The 21,597-nt window shown below is 42.5% G+C and overlaps 2 protein-coding genes across 7 annotated transcripts in view; one reads left to right on the top strand and one right to left on the bottom strand.

Moving 5' to 3' along the window:
- Nucleotides 1–11,658, top strand: part of Nsun6 (NOP2/Sun RNA methyltransferase 6) — a 39,496-nt gene extending 27,838 nt beyond the window's left edge. The window contains exons 9-11 of the mRNA XM_051151286.1: nucleotides 5,169–5,317; nucleotides 9,708–9,833; nucleotides 11,426–11,658. Coding sequence (XP_051007243.1) covers nucleotides 5,169–5,317; nucleotides 9,708–9,833; nucleotides 11,426–11,656 — 506 coding nt within the window. The 3' untranslated portion in view covers nucleotides 11,657–11,658. The remainder of the gene's footprint in view (nucleotides 1–5,168; nucleotides 5,318–9,707; nucleotides 9,834–11,425) is intronic.
- A 5,260-nt stretch (nucleotides 11,659–16,918) lies between these two features.
- The window catches only part of Cacnb2 (calcium voltage-gated channel auxiliary subunit beta 2), a 346,833-nt gene continuing 342,154 nt past the window's right edge, over nucleotides 16,919–21,597 (bottom strand). For 4 of the 6 annotated variants that reach the window (XM_051151292.1, XM_051151291.1, XM_051151295.1 and 1 more), the window contains 4 exons: nucleotides 21,104–21,255; nucleotides 19,750–19,845; nucleotides 18,208–18,393; nucleotides 16,919–17,392 (listed from right to left, as the gene is read on the bottom strand). In XM_051151292.1, the coding sequence (XP_051007249.1) occupies nucleotides 16,919–17,392; nucleotides 18,208–18,393; nucleotides 19,750–19,845; nucleotides 21,104–21,255 (908 nt within the window). Of the gene's footprint in view, nucleotides 17,393–18,207; nucleotides 18,397–19,749; nucleotides 19,846–21,103; nucleotides 21,256–21,597 lie in introns of all 6 variants that reach the window. The other 2 variants (XM_051151290.1, XM_051151293.1) reach the window with 1 other exon arrangement.

Raw genomic sequence — 21,597 nt, forward strand, 5'->3', positions numbered from 1 at the left:
CCCCTTTTCTCAATTGGGTTATTTGGTTGGTGGTGTTTAATGTCTTGAGTTCTTTATATATTTTGGATATTAGACCTTTGTCAGATGTAGGGTTGGTGAAGATCTTTTCCCAGTCTGTAGGCTGTTGCTTCATTCTGTTGACAGTGTCTTCTCCCTTACAGAAGCGTCTCAGCCTCATGAGGTCCCTTTTATTAATTGTTGGCCTTAAGGCCTGGGCTGTTGGTGTTCTGTTCAGGAAGTTGTTTCCTGTGCCTATGTGTTCCAGGATCTTCCCCACTTTTTCCTCTAACCGATTTAAAATTTCTGGTTTTATGTTGTGGTCTTTAATCCACTTGGATTTGAGTTTTGTGCATGGTGAAAAATATGGGTCTAATTGCATTTTTCTACATGTAGACATCCAGTTAGACCAGCACCATTTGTTGAAGATGCTATAATTTTTCCACCGAATAGATTTGGCTTCTTTGTCAAAAATCAAGTGACCAAATGTGTGTGGATTCATCTCTGGGTCTTCAATTCAATTTCATTGATCCTCCAGCCTGTTGCTGTGCCAGTACCATGCTGTTTTAATTACTGTTGCTCTATAGTACAGCTTGAGATCAGGTATGGAGATTTCTCCGGAGATCTTTTTTGTATAGGATTGTTTTTGCTATTCTGGGCTTTTTGTTTCTCCATATGAAGTTGAGAATTGATTTTTCAGTGTCATCCAAAAATTGTGTAAGTATTTTGATAGGGATTGCATTGAATCTGTAAATTGCTTTTGGTAAGATTGCCATTTTTACTGTGTTAATTCTCCCGATCCACCAACAATGGAGATCCCTCCATCTTCTGATGTCATCTTCAATCTCTTTCTTCAGAGATTTAAAGTTTTTTCCAAACAAGTCCTTCACTTGCTTGGTTAGAGTTCCTCCTAGATATTTTATATTGCTTATGGCTATCGTGAAGGGTGTAGTTTTTCAAATTTCTTCCTTTGCGTGTTTGTCATTTGTATATAGGAAAGCTACTACTGCCCATTTAAATCTTTCACCCTCTGGGTTATGTATTAGTTGCTATGTTAAAACACCTAGCAAAAGAAACCTAAGGGAAGGTTCTTGCCTCAGTGTGAAGGTGTGCACTCTGTGTTACTGACCCCCGTCATGGTGCACTCTGTGTTACTGACCCCCATCATGGTGCACTCTGTGTTACTGACCCCCATCATGATGCACTCTGTGTTACTGACCCCCATCATGGTGCACTCTGTGTTACTGACCCCCCCCCCCCCATCATGGTGCACTCTGCGTTAATGTCTTCCCGATCACTTGGGGAAAGTGTGTGTGCTGTCAAGTACTTCTCCAGCTGTTTATCAGGAACTTGAGAAACTGGTCACATTGCATCATAGTCAGGAAGCGGAGAGAGATGAATTCATCCTTCCACTTTTCTTTCCTCCTTGTTTTCCAGGACTGCAGCCTGTAGAAGAATGCTGCCAGTTTTGGAGTAGGTCCCCTCTCCAGTTAAAAGTCTCTGGAAATGCCTCTACAGACCCACCCTTACTGACATCTCCTGAGATGTGTCTCTGTCCCCCACCCTAACCCCCCACTCTCCATCTCTCAGACAGGGTTTCTCTGTGTAGCCTTGGCTATCCTGGACTTGCTTTGTAGACCAGGCTGGCCTTGAACTCACAGAGATCTACCTGCCTCTGCCTCCTGAGTACTGAGGTTAGAGGTGTGCACCATTGCTCCCAGCTCTGAGGTGTGTTTTTTAAGTGAGCCATTACAGCCATGAATAGTTGGGTTTTGTTTGTTCTTTAGTATACTTACTCTGTCTTTTGGCTGAAATATTCTGTTTTATTCCAGTAAATAAATGAGTGGTGAAGACTTGCTTGAGCCATTTGTCCCTTATTTACTTAGTGATGTACAGACAGATGTGTTTGCCTCCTGTGTTGCTGTCTTCTTTTGTAATTAGCTGTGTTTCTATTGTGCTATGTTTTCAATCTTCTGTTTATCCACATTCAGTTTTAGTAACCTAACTTACCAACTTTATTGCCAAACATATCCATCACAGGCCATTTGAACATGATCATGACTGAATTTTTCATTAAAAGCCCAAGGTTTTTAAAATGCCTATTTTATTTTGGTTTTATTGCATGATTTATATATTTCTATATTGTGCATCCCTAAACCAAATTATTGTAACTTACTATATTTGGTGGTGTGAATGAGATGCCCCCATAGTTGCAGGCATTTGAGCTTCCTATTTTCCTTTATGCCCTCTGAGAATCTTACTTTTGTTTTGTTCTTTTTTCCTTCTGACTGTATATTTTTAAATAATTCCTCTTTGGATGTAAATTATTTTTCTTCTACTCAATGAATTCTTTCTTTCTGTTCATTGTATTTTTCAGCTCCATTTGTTGGAGAGTCTGTCTTCCATTTTACACCTTTGACAAACATGAGGTGACCACAGCTGTGTGGGTTTAAGACTTGTGCTCTATTCCTTTGGTCTTGTGGTCTGTGTCCCAGTGTCATGCGCTTCTGTTTTCATAGCTTTGTGGCGTGATCTGAAGCTGGGTGTTACTACCATTCGCCTTTCGGTCTAGGCTTGCTTTGATTATTCCAGGTCTTTTGGCTTCTGTATGAAGCTTAGGATTTCATTTTTCTGTGAAGAATGCCATTGGAAATCTAATGGTGATATTGTTGAACCTGTGGTTAGCTTTGCAGACTACAGCCATTTTGACCTTATTCTTCTACCAGTCCTTGACAATGTGTGATGGTGTTTCTATCTCTTAGTAATCTCTCTAGTGTTTTAAAGTCAGGAAAAGCTTCTGGTAAACAGGGCATGCGTATTCTTACAGTATACTATCGAAATTTGTATTGCCTGTGTTGTTTTAATAAGAGAAATTTCACATGCAGCAAATGCATTTGGTAATCATTTTTGTGATTTTAATCTTTAATGTTGGTATATTTATCCTATACCATTGATTAAGTATGCCATCTTCACTTCGTGTTTGTTGGTGTAACACAGTATCTACAGAAACAACTTGAAGAAGTAAAGACTTCATTTGGCTCACTGTTTTCAAGGGTTTCAGTCTGTAGAGGAAGGCACAGTCCGTTGTGGCAACCAGGAACCAGAGCGAAAGGGGATTCCATCTAAGGCAAGCTGTCGCCTCCAAAGAACATTCCTCTAGTGTCCTCCAACATGCCCTGCCTCTTGTCTTCCACATCCTCCCAACATTAGGAATTAATCAATGTTTCAGATCAGGGCCCTGATCAGATCTTCTCTGGAAATATTTTCACAAACATACCCACCTGTGTATTTACTAATGCCCATGGCTTTCTTGAGCCAGTCAAATGGACATGGAAGAGCAGCCATCACACACTTTAGGAGGAATGGTGAGACAAGACCCTGCCACTAACCCTTCACAGGGCTACCAGCTGTAGTTGTGCCCTATAACATGTGTGCCAGTTCTGAGTTACTGCTTGTTGTTGGTTACAGTGAAAGACTGAAAATATGGAGCTTCAAGATCACAGTCTCGGTTACACAGAAGATTTCTTTCTTTCTTTCTTTATATTTTAGGCAATTGTTGATAGTTGTATTTCAGATGAACTCGTATAATTCATATGGTCATAGAATACAAAACAAAATATACAAAGTACTTCTTTTTCTTTTCCTGTTTTGTTGTTTTTCAAGATAGGGTTTCTCGCTGTAGCCTTGGCTGTCCTAGACAGCCGTAGAGATCTGCCTGCCTCTCCCTCCCTGAGTGACAACGTATTTCAATAGCTAATTTAGTATGAATTTAAGTCAGCAAGAATCCATTTGTTATAGAAATAAGTGGTAAGAGACGCAAGGCTTACACACACCTGCAGGCTGAAAAGCAGCAGGAGAGCTGTGTGGTGGCCTAGAATTGCCAGCTGCTGGGAGGGTCCCTGCTCAGCTGCTGCAGGTGCCTGCACACAGAGCAGGCCCTTCCGAGACCTGCACCTGAAATATCACCCATCGAGGGCTACGGCTACTCCAGCGTTCTATTTACAGGAAAGGCTGGAACTTGCTGGTGCAAAGGTAAAAAGGGCTGTGAAGGTGTGACACGATGTGGTGGTGAGGAGGAGGAAGGCTGCTCTCCACTCCTGCTGTCTTTCGCTCCCCACCCGGTCGCATCACTTCTGTGCTTCTTCTTGGTGGTTCTTGCAGCCAGCAGGCAGCAGGACAGACAGTATGATGGTCATTTGCACCATTTTAGTATGAGTCCACACTGGAGATCACTTGAAAGAATGATATTTATGTGTGCAGGTTAAAGAACTAAAGCTAAGAAAATAGATTGTAGGAAATCTTCATAGAATATTATGGGAATGATTTCTGTCCTTTACATATGAGAACTGTTCTGTTCAGTAAGAAAGGAAATGGTTTCAGTAGCAAAAAGCTACACAAAGGATGTACCTGTTTAAAGGAAAAATACAATTAGTCAATGAAATAAAAAGCCATTTTGGTGAGGCTTTTGGGTAAGTGGGTACACACTGCTGGGTGGTGGAGGTTACCAGCATGTGTCAAAACAAAGATTTCATTGAAAAGGTATTGCTACCAAGACAGTAGATAAAATGGGAGGGGGGGAGGGTTCTAGACGGAAGTGGGTTAAATGGATAATGGCTAATTGGACCAGTTTCATGGCTTTCTCCGGTAGCACCAAATACATCAGAAATTACTCATAAGCACACGAGGGAAACTGGATAGACTACTAAATCCAGGAGGCTAATGGATTGTAGTAGACAGTAGCCACACACATTGCTGTAAAACCAGGAGATGAAAGAACTGCAGCTAGAACCAGCATGTTTGACAGACTCTTGACTTTTAGGGAGCTACCTGCAGGGGTGTTACCAAGCGAGTAATTTCCTTGATGACTAGAATTAGGACTAGGTACTGGCTCCGGGTGGTATAGCTTCCAACACGGAGAGGTGGAGGTCTGATTTGTTTTGGTGTGATTTGTGTTATACTAACAAAACTTATCTCCAACTACAAAGTCAAAAGTATATGAAATATAAGTCATGCTTAGCCTATACAAGTAATTGCTCAAAGGGAGAAATTATGTCTGTTTATTTACTATATTGGATTATGATGTTCATTTCTCATTATTATGTCTCAATAATATTCTATTCTAGACCAATATGTCATAGATAACAGATAATGTTTATAATTCTCTTTTATAGGGGCACCTCCATTCTTGCCAGAATCTTTTGACCGAATTCTCCTTGATGCACCCTGCAGTGGGATGGGACAGAGGCCAAACATGGCTTGTACTTGGACTCTGAAGGAAGTGACATCTTATCAGCCACTACAGCGAAAACTCATGAATGTGGTATGTGATGATCAGTGTTTGGTCTACCAGGGCTGTTGTGTGCAGCAGCACCATTCACAATGGCCAAACGGTGGACACGTAGGGTTTGGTTTGGCCACATGAAATATTTCTTCAGCCTTAAGAAGTAAAATTCAGTACATGCTATAATATAAATAGCCCTTGGGGACTTCCTGCTAAGTGACACAAAAGAAAAAAATTTGTATGATCCAAATTACAAAGTAATTAGATTAGGCAAATTCCTAGGAAATTTGTTCTAGAAAGTAAAACAAAGGGAGTATGTTGAGAGAAGGGTGGGTATTGTTTAATGGTTACAGAGTTTCAGCTTGGGGAGCTTGCATATGAACACAATGCCATCAGATTGTTTAGTTAACATTTTGTGCTACCTATTTTTGCTACAAATACGGAAGAGATTGAGATTACCTAGTGTTTTGTTTATGTGGTCTTAGTTTTTCAAGCCGCACTCTGGCTGGGTATCCTAAGCTGGACTCCAGCTCTCAGCACTCTTCCCTCAGCTTCACAGATGCTGTGATGACTTGTGTGCATCATCACACTAGGTACAGCTTTAAACATAGGGACCTTCCTTTACGATGACTCGTCCTTTAGGATACACAGCCAGTAGCCTCCTTTTCATTGACACATGTTGTTAATTGTAAACATTCTACCCCTCAAGTGAAAATAAGACCAAAACCAAAAACACAGTTCACTAACTAATGCATGCATAGTTGATAATTGACGTAAAGAATATAAAAAAATTGTTCTTTACTCTTCCTGGCTTATTTTAGTTATCAGATTATAAATCATAATTCTAATATAGGGTAACACATTGTTAAAAGTAGGCATGATAATGTCCAGAATGTTTAAGGATTATAACAACTGAAAATTTAATTGATCTAGTATATTACAGATAGAATATTTGAGGATTCTTGTCAGTTTTGTTAAACTTAGTACATTTCAAAGCATGGGGTATTTGTATTTTATTTTAATTTCAAATTTTCTATTTGTAAAATTACGTACAAGTATATTTTTGTCTGTTTATGCACCACCTGTGTGCAGGGATCTGAGTAAGCCAGAAAGAGGCCTCTTTAACTGGTGAGCTGAGTTGCCTGTGGGTGCAGTGACACGAGCCTACATCTCCTGCAAGAGCAGTGAGCATTCTTAACTGCAGAGCCATCCTTCCAGCCCCAATATAATGTTCTTTTGATGAGGGATGAATTCATTATTTTCCCCTTTGCCACAGTGCAAATACATAGACTACAGTAACAATTAGTATGCTATAATTAGTCTCTAAGGTTGCCTCTGAGTACATTTCTGCTCCTTCTCTCTTGCTGCCTCATACACAAACAGAGCACTGGTTGTGTATTATTTAGTTTTCAGAATAGTCATCAAAGAACAGGCCATTGGCATGAAAGAACTCTTTCCAGACAAAATCCACTTTGGCCTGAGGATAAAACTAATTTACTTTTTTATTGTTTTCTCCTTCTGTTGTTGTTTTTAGGTCATAGTGAAATAGAAATTCAGAAAGGATACTGAGAGTAGACGGATGACTTCAGTGCAGAGGGCTGGCTGTAAGGGCGAGCTTAGAGAGCAGGTGTGTTCTGCATCATAGCTAGAGGGTCACCATTGAGGGGAAGCTTAGAGAGCAGGTGTGTCCTGCATCATAGCTAGAGGGTCACCATTGAGGGGAAGCTTAGAGAGCAGGTGTGTTCTGCATCATAGCTAGAGGGTCACCATTGAGGGGAAGCTTAGAGAGCAGGTGTGTCCTGCGTCATGGCTAGAGGGTCACCACTGAGGGGAAGCTTAGAGAGCAGGTGTGTCCTGCGTCATGGCTAGAGGGTCACCACTGAGGTGAAGCTTAGAGAGCAGGTGTGTCCTGCGTCATAGCTAAACACTGAGAATGTGAACTTTAGGCTACTAGTTATCTTTATTTGAGCCATGACTCATCTACGTTAGTGGCTTTAGGTACATTGAGTTTTTTCAACTGGTGGGGAGTAGAGTGTTTGCTATTAGGAATGCCTCATTGGAAATCATGATTGGTAAGCATTCTTTGAGAAAATTCATGTTAAAGTCTTTTAGCATAGCACCTGGAACAAAGTCACAATGTTCACATTTCTTTAATTAAGGGACAAGTATGAATTTTGATTTTTGGAAAGATTTTTATTAAAAATTTAAACAAGATTATGAGTTTGCCGCCCCCCAAACAAAAACAAAACAAAACAAAACCCCCAAACCAGTTGGCTGGGTAGAGAAGAGGGTGGTGGATTAAGGAAAAGTAAAGAGAAGAACTAAATATGATCAAAATACATTCTATAAAATCCACAAAGAAATCATAGAAAATCTGTGAGGTTGGAAACATCAACCTTAGGCATGTAAACCAGTTGGTGGAGTGCTGGCCTAACGTGTGAGTTCCTTCCTGTTGCTGCGACAAAATGCCTGACAAGGCAGCTTACCAGAGAGAATGTTTATTTTGGTTTCCAGTTCTCAGTCCATCACGGCGAGGAAGTCGTGTAGCAGGAGCTTGAGACGTTGGTCACATTGCATCGGTAGAGGGGCTGACAGCAGTGGACGTCAGTGCTTACCTCAGCCGCTTCTTCTCATCTGTTCAGACCTCAGCCCATGGGATAGTGCTCCCATACTGAAGGTGGCTCTTCCCACCCCAGTTAGCCTAATATAGACAGTCTGTCACCGGCATGCCCAGAGGCCTGTCTCCTCAGGGATGCATATCCTGTCCAGATGACAGCATTAACCATTACTCCTCTCATGCATGAAGCACTGGGTTAGATTGCAGCAGCACATAAGCTGACTGAGACAGCATATGTAGGATCCTAGCATTCTGCAGGTAGAGGCAGAGGGCCGTAAGTTTAGAGTCATCTTCTCATAGATGGATAATTTGAGGCCAGCCTTGACTATATGAGAGCCTGTCTAAAAAGACAGAGAAGATAAAACTTAAGATGTCTGGGAGAAATTTATTGTAACATGCAGTGCATATTCTGATGCTCATCAAATACCTACAGCAGGCAAAGTTCTGTCTAGACCATACCTAAGGACGAGGACGTCCATGGCGCTCTCTCCGAGCGTCTCTGCTGACCGGCAGTTTCTGTAGTAAACTATAGAAAGGAAGGAGTGCTGTGAGGCCCATTGGGACCAGGAAGAGCACTTTAGAAAAGGGGACCTGGAAGCAACAGTGGGTGGAGCATCACAAAGGAACAAACAATATAGAGAACAGTTTCTGATCTGGTGCAAGGATCTGCAAGTAGCAGTGGCTTTGGGTGTTGCAGGAACAGCAGGCCAGTGTTGCCAGTGCAGAAGAGCAGGAAGGGCAGAGGGGAGGTCGGTACGACAGGAGCACCTGTATGTAGAGCCTTGAAAGCTCTTTCAGGACTTTGCTTGTGAAGCTGAGAAGCAGCAAGTTGAAAAGCGTTGCTCAGACTGGTGTGTGAAGACTGGCTTGTAGGAGGGCAGCGAAACATGCAGGCATGTTTAACTGTTGTATAATGCGGTTGAAAGGTAAAGAGGCCTGAACAGGAATGATGGCAGTGGATGTTGAGTGCAGTCACCAAAAACTGCCACACTCCTCTCTCGCTGTTTCAATCTCCCTCTCCCTCTCCCTCCCTCCCTCCCTCCCTCCCTCCCTCTCTCTCTCTCTCTCTCTCTCACTGTGTGTGTGTATGCACACACATTTATTCATTCAATGTGTATACATGTGTGCCTGAGTGTATGTATGTGTACCATGTGCGTGCAGGCATCAGCAGGTGTCAGGGTATCAGCTCACCTGGAGCAGAAGTTATAGGCAGTTGTGAGCCACCGAATGGGTGCTTGTATTGGAACCCAGGTCTTCTGCAAGATCAGTAAGCACTTTTCTCCATGAGCCATCTCTGTATTTTATATGGAAAGGAGGGCCAGTAGGGTTAACTGGTGGATGGGGAAGGTGGAGGAGTGCAGCCATAAATGGTGCTCTGAGGGTCAGTGCTGGAGCCCTGGTAAGCCTAGGAAGGCTTTGCAAGTAGGTGTCAGAGGATGGTGAGTATACATTTGGGGACACATTAGCTGAGACTCAAGGATGTTGACAAGACAACTGAATACATGTATATGGGCTCAGAAAGAGGTTTCCTCTACAACTGTGTTTGTAACGTTGAGCATAAAGAGCGCGGAAAGGGAGGTAAGTGAAGGTCATGTGTGAGAGGCTGAGTCTGTGTCCTCTGAAGCTCTCAGGGAAGGCTGCACGCACTCTGCAGTGAGCACATTGTGCTCTAACTACAGGAAGAGGCCATAGCACACAGGACAGTTTCATTTCCCCCCAGTGCTTGTAAGGCACCGTGTGCCACTGTCTCAGTTACTTTGGGGTGTTTATTGGGTCTTACGGCATGCACAGTCTGATCATTGCTTTCTTTAGGCCATTCAGCTGCTGAAGCCAGGGGGAGTGCTGGTTTACAGCACATGCACAATAACTCTGGCAGAAAACGAAGAGCAAGTTGCCTGGGCCCTCAGAACATTCCCCTGCCTTCAGCTGCAGTCCCAGGTGAGAGCACTGACATTTCCAGTCATCATATAAATCTCAGAGTGTGAAGTACACTGGCACACGCAGGCTGTTGGCCGTGGAGATGAGAAAGCCTCCCCTCTCTCTGTATTGCGCTGAACAGGACTTGCGTGTCCTCCTACTTTATTCCACTTCCTGCTATTAACACTACATTTCTAGAAAGTGGCTTTCTTTTTGTCCTTTTTGGTTAGACTTAAATATCTGTGCGCAAAATACCCACACACATATCTATGCCATGTACACTCCTGTTGTCCACGTAGATTAGAAGAGGCATCTAATCCCTTGTATGTGGAGTTCAGGTAGTTGTGAGACACATATGTACATGCTGAGAATCAAACCAGGTTCTCTGCAAGACTTCACTTCCTTCCTAGTCCTACAGTTTTCTGATTTAGAGAAGAATGAGCATCTTTACCTCCTGCCACATCAGACACACTGTACAACAGTGGCCTCCAGGGTATCAAAAGACCAGCCACGGGGACAAGCTGCAGCTCAGGAGTGTCCCCCTTCACACTTAGCATATTTTTAAAGCCATTTGTAATTTGTTTCAGTGTGCATTAATCTGACTTTTTGCTTGGATATTTATTGAAACTGATTCAGTTTTGAGATCTTTATGTCTACAGGGAGGCTAACATTTGGGGACACTGAGCACCTGTCTGTGTGGCTTCCTGCACAACTCTTAACAGGCAGTCAGAACATGAAGATTAAAACCAACCTAAAAAGGGTTCCTGCCCGAAAGGGTAACATAGCTACATGCTAATGAAAGCAAGACTTCAGAATTCACATGGAGTCTTTATGAAGAAGTGATGGGAGACTCCCTCACTGCCAGATGTGATTGGGTTTTCCTGATGGCAGTTTCTTCTGCACCAGTGTTCAAACCCTTGTGTGGGATGGTGACTTGTTGGCATTTATGGATCTTCACCACTAGACTTCCAGCACATGGTTTTCAAAAATCGCTGGATTCTCTCAGGTTCTTTAAAACCTAGTTAATGTAGCCATGATTTATATCCTTTTCTAATATGTGTTCTCCTAGTGTGTGCTAAATAAAAAAACTTCCATCAGAGTTGGTGTAGTTAAAGGCATTTCAGATGTCTCAGGGGCTGGCTCCTTTCATTATTAGAGAATGAGAGGACTGACTATTCATTTATCCACGTTACACCAGGCCCAACAGTGTTGCCTTTACTTGGCATAAGATAACTGCATATTATACCTGTTTTATAAATGGAGTGAGGCAAAGATTCTGGCTTAGATCATATAGCAGAAATATGTTAGAGCTGCATTTTAAGTCTCCAAGCGTGTAATCATAACACTCAGGCCTTTCGTAATGCCATGGTACTTGATAGTCATGGAGGATCCTAAGTACATAAGAACCCCTTTATCAGGTGGCCGCATAGCACTGCTTCTTCGTGCCCCTCAAACTGGCTGTGCATCCCTCAGAAGCAAGTATTCTTATTTGTACTTAGGCTTCTGGAAGAGGACACACACACACAGCCACTCTTTCTTTTAAAATTAAGCTAGATAGAGGCGACTTACTAATGTAGCACATTCAGCCATATGTGTTCATTTCTTCCCATCAGGAGCCACAGATAGGAGGAGAAGGCATGGTGGGAGCAGGCCTGCCACTGGAGCAACTGAAACAGCTGCAGAGATTTGATCCATCTGCTGTGCCACTGCAGAACAGGAACACCGATTCCCTCAGAGATGCCAGCAGAGAAGACATGATCTGGCTGGCCAATAAGGATTGTATAGGCTTCTTTATCGCAAAGTTTCTAAAATGTAAAAGCACAGAAGAGGTTTCTGGAAAATGAAAACTCTGAATATTTTCTCTGTCTGGTGCTTTTGCTTACACCAAGTGTTGTTAAACGAACAGAGTGATGGCATAGTTGCTCAGGAAACAGGAAGATCCTAACAGTCTCCCGGGATCAGAAGGAGCAGTGTGCCTGTGATCCTGGGGAGGTGGGGGGCTAGGAAAGGAAAGGGGGAGTTGCCTGTGGAATATACTTTCAGTTTTAAATCAGAAACATTAGTCTTTCTAATGCGGAAAATACTTTAAAGACAAAAGAATAAAACTAAGCCTTTCGAGTGGTTATGAAAAACTGTTTTTTGTTCCCAAGATGGCAGTAGTTTCTTCTTTAGGCATTCAGAGCATGGGCAGTAACCCGACTGCATCATGACTGAGAGAAGTGGGCTTCTTACCCGAGCCTCTGCCTCAGTCTCTCTGATAACTAATTCTAAGTCTGGCTTCTTAATTTCAAGATTTATTTATCTACTGTGTATGATTTATGTGTGGAAGTACTGTTCATGCCATGACACACATGTAAGTCAGAGGACAACCTTCAAGAGCCAATTGCCCACCTCTACCTTGGGTTTTGGGGCTTTAACTTAAATCACCAGACTTGTGTGTAGCAAGTGCTTTTGCCTGCTGAGCCATTTCCCCTGCCCTCAGCTCTCTTCTAAATAATTCTTGGACTTGTAGTCAATAATAACCTAAAAGATGAAGTATAGCTATTTATTTTGTAGATACAAAGACATTGAAAGTAGTCCACATTTTGGCTGTATTTTATCCCTTTCCGGAATAGAAATCATGCAAAATAATAGAAAAATTCATGGGGAGAAGGGAAAACAATTCCTGACAGCTGAGGCCTGCCTGGGTACTTTGCACTGGGCCTTGGCCACTGGCTCTGGGCAGCAGTATCTGATAGATCAAGACAGAATTAAGAGCTCTTCTTTGTCAAATCTGAACTCAACTTGGACAAAATGAGAACTTCAGCCAGCCGAGCATCCTGCCACTATGGCCATTTTGCCCTGCCTACATCTGGCCTCATCCGACCTGCTTTGTAGATAGACTCCAGTAAGATTCCCACTACCCAGCAACATCGAAAGGCTCATGTGTGGACGACACCAGACTGGTTTGTTATCTTTCATTTATATCCTTCCAAATTACTGCACTTTGGGTGTGTCAAATGGATAACTGAAACCAGTTGCTAATAGGGTTTTTTTCTTTGTAGGTTTTCTGTAGGAAGGTCTCACAATGACTTACCATATCCATATTGACTACAGCAGCTACTGGATCAGGTATATTTTTGGGGGTGACTTCTTAGAACTGGAGAAAAGCTCTTTGGAGCAGCACTGCGTTCTGTATATCTGAGCACCTGTATCCATGGCTCTCAGCACACTGTGACACCAGTTTACTGTGTTATCCTGAGCTCACGCCTACACTTGGGAAATGTGCTAGGAGAGATAAACCAGTTTTTTTCCTCCCCACCCCCTCTCTCACGGCTTCAGAGTAGATCGATGTTTATCTATCAATAGTTGTTTATGGAATATGAAAAATTATCTTGAACTTCCTAAGGTTCAAGTATATATTCAAGATTCAATCCTTTTCCATCTTTCATTCTGTGTCTAATAGATGCCATTTTGACTAAGGAGAAGCACCAGCACCTTGTGGCACTTCTGTTTCTGGGATTCAATGTAATCCCTCAGATTGTAAACACTTATTTTAAGCAGCTCCATAATCCCTGTTCCCTTCCCTTCTCTCTGCACATCTTTATGTGCTACGCTGGGTGAGAATGGGAGAGAAACAGTCTAGCAGCAAACCTGCATGCTGTCAACCTTTAGCCATCCTGGTAAATTCCAGTGTGCACACAGCTAGCAAAAGAGAGCCCTGCATGTGTGTGTGATACAGCAAGGACACAGAACGTTGTTAACACTTTCCCTGTTAACATGTTTGCAGTGGATTTCTTCCCCTCAAATTGGAAGGCAAACCACATATTCATTAAGGACACAAAACAGTGCAATAGGTAAAAAAAAAAATCAGGGACATGTAGGAGGATATTATCATAGCTTTTAACATGCTTAGTTTTAATATAGATTGTTTCTATGAAAACAGAAAAAATATATTTTAATTAAAACCCTATGTTAGATTTTAGCTTTTATATATATATATATATATCAAAGTGAAGTAAAACAGTTAATAAGACTCAGAGCCAGTATGGAACTTGCTGGAATAAGACCACAGTTCATTAAGGAGAAATGGCGGCCCTTCCCCAAACATACGTGGAAGCTATGGGTCCTCTTAAAAATGAAGTAAGCTTCTAAATATGAGTCTGAATTATACTACAGGTTGAATTAAGGTGGAAAGAAGACTCTTTGGTTTACATTGTAAAAGTCTTTTACCTACCTTGGTGTTTGTTTGTTTGTTTGTTTGTTTGTTTTACTTAAATATTGAAGGAAGATTATCAAACAAACACCTGGTTATTGGCATTGGCCAGACGGAGATAGTCCTCATGGCAGTGTAGAATCTAACATACTCATTCCTAAGATGGCGATTAATACCACTGGTAAACAGTGCAGAAGCCAGCTCTTTATTTGTTTCCATGAATTACTTTAAACCAAATTCGTTAAACAGTTCAGTGTCATGACAGCGAGTGAGTGTTTAACAGGAATGCAGAGCAGGCCTTGTTAAAATGTGGCATTGTCTGCAGCACAGTATGACTAAGACATCCTACGTTTAGCAGCACCTTTTTTTTGTAACAGTGAGTGAGCAGTAGAGAAAGCATAGGAAAAAAACAGAATGACTGACATGGAAGAATAACACTGTTAACTACATCCCCAGCATTTCCTGGTTGACTACAGAAAAAAAAAAAATCAGGATTCTACAACCGAGAGGTTAAGATTGAGCTTTTGCTTGTGAGAAGACTGGCATTGCCTTCCACCAGTGAGTAAATAACCCATCTTCCATGGGATTATTTCTGTATTTCTAGATGCACCACACACTGCAGGTACAGACCACTGTGCAGCTTTCACACACAGGTGCCATATGTCAGATGCTTTGGCAGAATGGAGGAATGATTTGATGTGCTCACAAATGTTCACAGTCAAGTGAGGACTTAAGAATTGGGCCCCAAAGTAAACAAATGGACACCATAGGAACTGTTCTTTGAAAGGGATGAAGGGCAGTTGCAGGTAAGAGAACCGCCATTCATCCTTCATGAGCCTGAGTGTCTCAGAGCCATTCCTCTGGATGAAACAAACACATAGGAGAGGAGTAGATCACTGCTGAACATCTGTTTGTGATAAATACGGGTCAGAAATTAATGTGTGTAAAGTCTGTAAGTCCTGTAAGTAGTATAGTGCTAATTGTACGGGAAATTTTTAATTGTACAGGTAAAACACTGATGCAATAGTATGTGCAACTCAATTTTTAAGTGCTCTTGTTTTCTTGGGTATAAGATAAAGTATTAAATCTAAAACCACTTTAAATGCAAAAGTGCTTTAGTTATAAATGCCTAAGAATATTTGGGAAGAACATGGAATTAACAGGAAACAAAAAATTATTTATTGTAACCATTATTTGTTTTAGTAATATACTGATCTGATTGGGTAATCACAGAGAGGCGTTTTCCTGGGGGGAAAGCTTCAAATGCTAGGGGTTTGTGCAGCTAAACATTCTTACCTATCCATCACACTGGGCTCTTGAGAGACAGATTTTATAGCCTTAGCTAAGAGCATTGTACGCTTCCTAACACAGGCAAACTGGGGCGTGAAGAAAGCGTCTTCCAGGTTCTCCTTCAGAGATGTCTTGTATAAGAAAACAGTAACTTTTTTCACTTCACGTCATCGCGTTTTGCCCTGATAACTTGTAAAGCTTTAGCAGAAGCCTTGGTTATAAGAAGCACTTTGTAGATTCTGACAGATAGCGATGCTGGGAGAACAGTAGGTAACTGAAGATGAAAACAGGAGCAATAGGCAAGGTTAGAAAGTGAAGTGGGACAAAGTATAAAAATTTATTTCCCTACGAAATAATTGCACAAGCTGTGTAAACATTTCTTACTAAAACAAAATACTCTGACACACAAAGATTGTACATCTGCAGTGGAGCACTCACAGTACACGACGCCCCTTTTCTCTGTCCAGGAGCAAAAGCAAGGGGTCAGCAGCCGAGTGCATCCCAAGTCCCTTTGGCAGCAAGCTTCCTCAGGCTTCCTCACATTCCCTGGCTGCTCAGTGGGTTTTAAAGCAACATACAACACGATTAAAAAACGAAGCCAGGTGGGCAGAAGTCTCAGCCATCAGCCTCGAGTTTCTGCATTAGTCTTTTGCATTCCACTTCACCTCAGTCACTTACACACTCACTCACACACTCATGTGCACATGGCGGGTTCGACTTAGATACTCCAGTGCAGTGACTATAACAGACACTTGCTGCTAAGAATGTGTTTGTCACAATTAGTGTGGACTGTATGGAGTAGAAAAACCTCTGGAGTTTGGTTATATTTACCATAATTTATGGTTAAAATTAAAAACTTTTACAAGGATGGGATTACATTCAGAAATCAAACCTCAAGTCAAGCAGTCACACATATTTACAATATGTACAGGCGCTCTTTTAGAATGGGAGAGGGATCTAGACAATGTTATTAGAAATTTCCTGAATGTGGGCATTTCTAGTCCCTGTGATTCATAAAGCAAATCTGCTGCCTTGGCATTAAGACCCTAAAATTGTGTGATCAAACTGATATATATATATTATATATATTATATATATAATTATAATAAGGTGTTTGCAGAAATAACATTTACAAACTGTCTATACAGTACACAGTACTAGTACATAGAAAATAGAGTCTAACTTTATAATCCCCTTTGTGTAAGGCAAGACTGAATCTGTCCCCAAATTTAGTCAGCCAGAGGTACAAGCAAGAAACAGTGGTCCATGAAAGAATGACAGGTCAGGTAGCTGGGTATTAAAAATATGGAGAAATTCCACTTGTTATCTGTGCTGTATCTGGCTCACTGGATACATTGACTGCATTTCTGAAGCCACTGTTCTGGTGGCAGCCACCCCAAACAGCTTTGAGAGTCTAGGACGTGGACGGAGGACTGCAGCTGTACTAGGCCAATTTATATGGTACTCACAAAAGGATGTGTATTAATACTTGGTTGCATGCTATTGCTATTCAAGCAACAGCAATACGGAGTATACAAGACAGATCACAGATGGTTGCAATGTAGCCCCCAAAGATTTTGCCTAAGGACGATGTTACACAAGACTCGCAGCAGAAACAGGGTCACTGGCGAATATAGACCTCCCTGTTCCCCTCGCCAGCCTCGCCCCTCCTCTTAGGTGTGGCCTCCCCCTCCCTGCCACAGTAGCGGTCCTTAGATTTATGCCGGCTCCGCTGTCGGTTGCACTCGTTGTGGTCCTGCTCTCGGCCCACGTCCCTAGAGCGGTGGCGAGATTCTCGGTGTCTGTGGGTCTCATCTCTGTGGTTATGTTCTCGGTGTGGGGCATAGTGGTCTACGTGGTCATGTGAGTAATCTTCCTTTGGCTCCACATAGGCAGAGTCTCGGCTCTCCTGGGTTTCAGAGTCAAACGTCTCTTGCCTAGAGAGGCCTCGACCTGTCCCACTGCGGTGGTTTTGGTGTGTGGCCGAGGAAGAACGATGTTGGGATTTCTTGACTGGTTCCAGACAAGGTTCTTCTTCAGCTTGAGAAGTGGACCGGGGAGCAGAGCGATCAGTCCTCTGATCACCTTGAGAACCCTGGAGCAAAGGGACACATGTGAAGGTGTTGGCTAAGGACATCATCCAAGGAGCTAGAGTGCCTTGAGAGCAGCACTGTGTAAGTACACCCTTTGCTAGGTAGCCAAGATGCTGCAGTGAAGCCCAGCCTGGCTTAGGTCGCCATCCTTTGAAACACCTGGTGGGTGACACTGCTTAAATTGGACTCATGTTCTTAAAACCTTTTTTTTTTCCTTTTTTGAAACAATTTTACCAAAAGGGCAAGGATATTCTTTTGTAGTTTTGTGTGACTCTGGTACTGATACCTGTGTCTTATACGCTAGTCTTAACTAATCTGCTTGAGTAAGTTAAAACTCGCTAAGATGGGGCATTTATACGGGACACATACTATTCTAGAGCCTTACTAGAGGACACAATGTCCGTAAGTTGGCTGCTAACTTTCCATTCTGCCTTGGCCTCCCAGAAAGCTAAGCTTTTAGGCCAGTGGCATAAGATGAGGCCAACTAATTATTCAGCCACTCAAGCTAGCCAGCCCACCATCATGGTTTTGGTGTCGGGAACAACCTTGCTGAAGTTGGAAACACAGCAAAAAGCAGAGCTCAGAGGGTTTGACTCGGCCAGCCCCACCCCACCTTAGGCTGAGGTGTTTGCAGAGTGTTCAGTATACAGCTCGTACTGAACTGACAGACTTGATTAAATGGCACACAGGAGTCTCTCAGTTTGGCGAGCAAAGGTAGTAGAGCAAGCATGATGTTCCCTCTCTGGCTTGAGTCCCAGGGGTATCAGCTGAGGCAGCCTCGATTCTCTATGCAGACCATAAAAGGAAGTGCTCTTACCTGTGAATTAGAGGCTAGGGTGGGGCTCAGAGGTAACGTTGAGGTGGCTAAAGTCCGGCTAAGGAGAGGGTTGGGGAGGTTACTGCTGGGTGGGTGGGTGGCCTTCCAGTATGCCTCCAGGTAGTCTGCAAGATGCTCACAAGCATCCTCAAGCTGGTTCTCATCCAAGATCACATCAAATGACTCCTGCTAAAGGAAGCATTTCAGACAGCACATTAACACAGCACAGGCCTAACTCCCTCTCCTCCCAATGTAGTGTTCGTGCCCTGTATTTTTTTTTTTTTTCTTTCCTTCCTTTTCTGGTAGGGGTGTGTGTGTGTGTGTGTGTGTGTGTGTGTGTGTGAGAGAGAGAGAGAGAGAGAGAGAGAGAGAGAGAGAGAGAGAGAGAGAGAGAGAGAGAGAGCGAGCACACTCAAATCCATATCTAAAGCCCTGAATGGTTAACTAACTTCTGGGAAAATGAACAACTGTCAGCCTGATTTATAAGGGCAATGCAAGGGAGTTACCAGTTGTGGGGAAAACAAAACAAAACAAAACACTGATACTGTGGTAGAACAAAATGAAAAATTCAAACAATTCAGAAGGGGGCTTATTCTTGATACAGACTATAGAAAGCTCTAGAAGCTAATGAGGCAAGATTAGGTCATGCACTTTGGCAGAAGTAGCCCAAACTACTGACATTTTGACATGTTCAAACTTAACACTTCAATGTGGGGAGAGGTCAGTGAGGGAAGAGGTCTTTTACTTTTGAAGATTTAAAATTATTGATCAAGAAATTTAGCATAACTTTAAATCAATCAAATTCATAAATGTATCTTTTATAGTTTCTGAAATAGTTGAGAGAGCATTAGATGGGATCTGTGGTCCCAAAGTTTAATACATAAAAGTAGGAATGTGTTTCTGGGAAACTTAGTGTTTAAAAGCTTGGTTTGGGGCTGGGGAGATAGCTCACTGGGGAAAAGTGCTTGCTGTGCAACCGTGAGGGCTGTGGTTTGAGTCTCCAGAACCCATGTGACTCCAGCCAGATGCATAGCATTTGGTTCCATAATCCCAGCATTCCTACAGACAAGAAAACCCTGGAAATCAGCCAGCCAGGTAGCCTGGTTTACACAGTGGCCAACAACAGGATACCTTGTCTCAAGATAGAAGTGGGGACCAACACCCAAGTGTCCTCTAACCTCTACATATGTTGTCCTAGGCCTGCTCACACTAGCACCCCCCCCCCAACAAATTAGTATTTCATCTGACATGATCCAAGTCAATTTCTCAGACACTTGTTAAGAGGAGACAAAAACCAAACTCTAAATGGGTCCATCTTACAAGCCATAGGCCTGTGTTAGAAGGTGAGGCCTGCACAGTATGCATGTAGCATATTTGGGAGGGTGATCATTACCTGTCCTACACATGCTCAAAATGCATGGTCACACAGGCTGTGGTGGACTCTACTGTAAGTGAGGAGGGGTCTCTTGCACAGGTATGCAAGTTCAGACTTAAAACGCAAGTCTGATCCCTTCAGCTGTTTGCACCATGTAGAGAACTTACCGGAGGACACTGGGCCAGCTTGTCAGCTGCTACCATCTGGACATTGAGGTGTTTTGCTTGAGATTTCCCTCGAGATTTTATTAGCCTTTGTAAAACCTGGAAAAGGTACGGGTTTATAACAGAGGAATATCTGGACCTGGGTAAGCCACAGAGTACACTGCGGACTATTTTACAAACCACAAATTAACATGTGTACGTCTCTTCAAGCTTTACACCTAACAGTACTCAAACTTCCTGCCTCCTCACCTGTTGAAGTTTAAAAACATCATGAACCCCAAAGGGCCACTGTTTTGTAGAAAATATATTTAATATTTATCAGAAATCTTAGCACTTTTAATTAATTTGAAAATAAATCTGGCACATGTTGATATAGCTCACTTTTAAGAAATCTGAAATATCTGCTGTATGCAGTCTGCTATAATGTGCAGTTTTCTTGATATTTATAAAAAGATCACTACAGACACACAGTTAAATAAGGGAGTATATGCCAGGTGGGCCTCTTCAGAGAGTAGGTGACATTCTTTGATACTATACTGAAGTCCAGCATGTTTATTCCCGCTAAGGCCTGTGGCCATGAGGACTCTGGAGCCACATGGAGCAGCTTCATGTACCAGAGTAAGAACGATCCTGTCGTCTGCACTGGATTCCACCTGGACCTTTCACTATGCATGGCTTGTGAGGCCACGGTGTTCTCTGTCGTCTACACATTTACATTCTTCATTGTTTAGTATTAATATTGTTGGCAAAAAATAAAAACACTCTTGAAATATCTGACTGATTTTACTTAAGATCTGCAGAGTGCTTAGGTCTGAATGAGCATCGTGTCAGCAGTCCTAAGGACAGACGCTCATGGCACAGTGGCGTCGGTGTTTGTCCTTGAGACAGTCTGCTCTGCACAATAGCTGACACTTCACTTCACTGCACAGTGTTAAACAGTTGGTTATTCTGCACCAGCACATTCTGAGGTGATTCCAGCTCCTGACTTGTTTGTAACTGAGAACATAAGGATGTGTTTGTGTCTGCACTCTGCATTCATGCTCCCAGCCGCTTTACCACCATATATGCAGATGCCAAGAGTGTGGAAAGGAAAGGGCATCTTAATTGGATCAAGAAGCAGCTCCCACATTACAAACCCTCTGAAAGCATTGCAGTGACCCCTGAGCCACACTTCAAGGCCGCTGCTCAGAGCCACAGCGCTAACCACACTCATATTTCTCTTAGAACTTCTTGACAAGTGTGGATTTGTTTTTCAAAAATTCTATGATAAAGGCAGGGCCTGTGACTACTGGAAAACAGAGCATAAGACACATGGCAGAAATGTCTGATTATAGAAAACCAGTGCAACCCCACTTACCTTGGGTGAAGAAATCTTTACGTACACTATGATAGGGGCCAAAGAGGTCTTACTGAGTTGAGCTGGGTGATTAATTGTATCTGCATCAAGGACCACCAATTGCAGTGTTCTCGCAAGTTCAAAAATCCTTTCAATTTCACTCTGAACTTCCGCTGTAAGTGTTTAAACAGAGCTCATTTATTTAAAAGCACACATCTCTAAACTACAGTAAGCGGGAATAAAATGACACACCATCTCTTTATCCAGAGTGACAGCAGGACAGCTGCTGTTTTAGTTACTATAGTCAACTAATAAAAAGTGTCCTTTGGCAAAGGCTATTTCCTCACACCTTTAGTGCTTCAGGAATCATTCTTTCAGCTAGCACCAAATGTACCCTCTTCCCTTGTACATGAGCATATTATGTTGTGCCATCTATTACATAAAGAAGTACAACCGAAAAAGAGATAAAGAGTGCCTATTAGACACGTGGCCCAAGCCACACTCCTCATATTTTC

This window comes from Acomys russatus, chromosome 9, assembly GCF_903995435.1.
Source record: "Acomys russatus chromosome 9, mAcoRus1.1, whole genome shotgun sequence".
Taxonomy (NCBI): Eukaryota; Metazoa; Chordata; class Mammalia; order Rodentia; family Muridae; genus Acomys; species Acomys russatus.